At 42.7% G+C, this 3,123-nt stretch overlaps 1 protein-coding gene across 1 annotated transcript in view; it reads left to right on the top strand.

The window, feature by feature from the left end:
- The window catches only part of STXBP5L (syntaxin binding protein 5-like), a gene marked incomplete at its 5' end in the record, with an annotated part of 52,517 nt that extends 50,618 nt beyond the window's left edge, over positions 1–1,899 (top strand). Inside the window, 2 exons of the mRNA XM_009700828.1 lie at positions 174–394; positions 1,471–1,899. Of these exons, the coding sequence (XP_009699130.1) occupies positions 174–394; positions 1,471–1,512 (263 nt within the window). The remainder of the gene's footprint in view (positions 1–173; positions 395–1,470) is intronic.
- Between the last annotated feature and the right edge of the window lie 1,224 nt (positions 1,900–3,123).

Raw genomic sequence — 3,123 nt, 5'->3', positions numbered from 1 at the left:
GGATGAAGGGGGTGGGGGGGGGGGGGCTATGACTGCACTGTAGGTGTGCCGGTGCACACAATAAAGTCTTCCACACATGCCATTACCGCTGCAAGGCTGCAGCTCAAGGACAAGAAGCACCGAGAGCACCACAGCCAGGAACTCATTCCTGTTTGACCGTTTCTCCTTTGCAGTTGGTGAGGCCACAGCAGGAAAAGCCTCTCGCAGTCTTGCCCAGCACATCCCTGGATCAGGTGGAATTGAAGGCGTGAGAGGAGCCGCAGGAGGAGTCATTGGGGACTTGACTCGTGCACGCATTGCCCTTGATGAGAGAGGACAGAAACTGGGAGAGCTGGACGAAAGGACTGCAAGCATGATGGCCAGTGCAGAGGCGTTTTCCAAACATGCACACGAGGTAGGGACCCTGGCACCACACACCCCGCACTGGGAACTGCCAACCCTGCAACTCCACCTTTGCTTCCCGTGGGGAAAGTCAAGAACGGTTCTCCCCATTCACCTAGTCGTGTTGGTTTAGGTGTACTCATGTTAACTGACATCATTTTTCCTGCTCCCAACCAATGAGAATGCCAAAAATAAACTTCCATTGCACACCCGTTCCTTTCCAGTTTTCATAAATGAGCATCCATTGTTAGCATTTGAATTTAGAACATGCACTTCTCATCTCTTCCCTTTCTCACTAATTCATGATGATTTTTTTTAAGCCACTTAGTGTAGCACAGCTGTGCAGTAGGGCAGAAGACAGGTAGGTGGATGTGTATATAGGAACCTTTACAGATCTTACTGGGAAGAAGAGGAGAGCCTTTCTAGTACAACACTGTGGTACAGTTATATAGAATAACAGTTATATAGAATTCCAGGCTTGCCTGGAATAGACAGCTTCTCTGCTGAGAGCTGGAAATGGAAAGCTCTTCCATCCCATGCTGTTAAGGCTGGGAATCAACTAAAGTGATTTTCCTTGAACATAAAACATTAAAGAATACTTCCCAAAATGCATGTTTTTCATTTAACATGCATCACATCTCTGTACAAGGCCCTGACATTTTTATTGGCTTTTGTAAGGGTGAGGCAAAAATATGCAAACAGAATGTGCCTTTAATGAAAAAAAGTTTATATATTCAGGGCCTATCCACTATGCTCCATAGCTAAGCTTCTTTCTGTAGGAGTAAAAAGCAAGTTCCTGGTTATTCCCATACCTCTGTACTTTTTGCAGAAGAAAAGTAGCTAAAGTTCCCCAACAAAAATCTTTTAGTGAACAGCAATAGCAGGCAACTTTTTTTTTTTAAGTAACAATTATGAAATTAAATACAAGGTCTCAGTGGAGTGAAGACCTGATGACACTGTTAGTAAAGTACTGCATTGCTCTTCCTTTTTTTACTTAAGTTTGGGACAGTTAATGGGCCTAGGTCATGCATGACACCTCATACGCAGAGCAGTGTTTTACAGCTGTTTGTTTGTTTCCTGTTTCTGTAGGTGATGCTGAAATACAAGGACAAAAAGTGGTACCAGTTTTAGACTTTCAAAGAAGCTGCTTGTGGCTTTATTAAGAACACTGTTCGGGGAAGCAACATTCATTCCCTAATCTACCAGTCACCGGCCAGAGACAGTTTTTTCTCCTAGAAGATGTTTTCCTGTTACTATTATTGGATTCATCATCACAGCAGGAGTCAAGGAGAAATTTTACAGACCATGAGATGGAAGCTAGAATCATGCGGGTCTTGAGCCAACAGTTGGCTCATCTGGTAGCCGACTTTTTTCCAAAAGGAACTCAACCATCACTGTGGCATGTAGTTTCTCAGAAGCTGTAGGTATGAACTGTGGGGAGTGCGTCTGGTTAAAAATATTCTGTACAAACTCGAATGTTAATGCACTTATAAAACTTTGCATGACTAATTGACATCTTAAAAAAAAAAAGAAAGCATGTTGTGACCGAAGAAAAATGGGATTTATTTCTATTCTGAGAAAAAAAAAAATTAGCAAAAATCTTTATTTTTTAAAAGTGACATTACAAAAAGCCAGTACATTTCAAGCATGTTTGCTACCGTTCTCAACATAAAAATGAGTTGAGCTGCATTTTCTTATCTGCTATTTACTTCCCTTGAAAAACCTTGCTTGAAATCAGTGCTGTTTAACTCCTACCAGAAGAGTAAATAACTTCAAAATCCCATGCCCAACATTTACAGACAGGCACTATCTGAAATGTCATTAAAACATGAGCATAGATGGTTTATTTGCAATTCAGAGCACATGACATGTCATCCTTATCTAGACTTTTAAAAATGTGCTCTAGATTCACCTCAGTTGTCCTTGAAGGGGGCTATGGCATTTTTCATCCCCGTGGCATCTGTATCACTTGGTTGCTTTATTTCTCAGTTAGCAGGAATAGAAAACCAGCTTCGGAAATCGCTTCTTCAAGTTAGGAAAGGCAAGATGGGAAGCCGCAGGGCTACAAGTTGGAGAGTCCTGTCAAGTTCTGCTCACAGAAGCTGCTTAGCAGCTTGCAGAGCAGTGATTTTTCTTAAGTGGTCAGTTGAAATTATGCTAAGGAAACTGCACAGTGAGCCCCCTAAAGCTGGGGGAGAGAGATCGCAGCAGCAAGACTAAACGATGGGCCAGGGGAGGAGCATGAAAAACAATTGTCAACATAAGGCACTGAACTGGCACATATATAAAAGGACACCATGGGTGAGTGGCAATTGATTTTCTGCTCACACTACTAAAAGTAATGTGCTTCTGCTTCAAAGTGGCTTGTTTGGTTTCCACAGTGAACTCTGCAGAAAACTCTCCAACCTGCAGCTACCGCAGAGAAAAGCAGAACCTATTACCTGTCTGCGCAAATAGATTCTTAGTCCATGAGTGCACTGCAGCCACGGCAGCCTACAAGAGCCTCGCTGCCACACAGGTCAACTGTTAAATCAGAAATTTTTCCAAGATTGGCTTGGAAATGAGGCACTGCAGGCTTGTTTTCATGTGCCTGGACATAGTTCAAATTAAAAAAGGAAAGTGAGGAAAAGGTGGAAAAGCAGCATTTAAAAATTTTCTATACGAGAACAGTGACATCCTCTGTCCCTTCAAGGAGTCCTGACAGACACTGATGCAGACAAGCAGCATCCCCCTCCTAACTAG

The sequence above is a fragment of the Cariama cristata genome, unplaced genomic scaffold (assembly GCF_000690535.1).
Source record: "Cariama cristata isolate BGI_N322 unplaced genomic scaffold, ASM69053v1 scaffold5340, whole genome shotgun sequence".
Lineage (NCBI taxonomy): Eukaryota > Metazoa > Chordata > Aves > Cariamiformes > Cariamidae > Cariama > Cariama cristata.
This window is presented reverse-complemented; position numbering and strand designations above follow the sequence as displayed.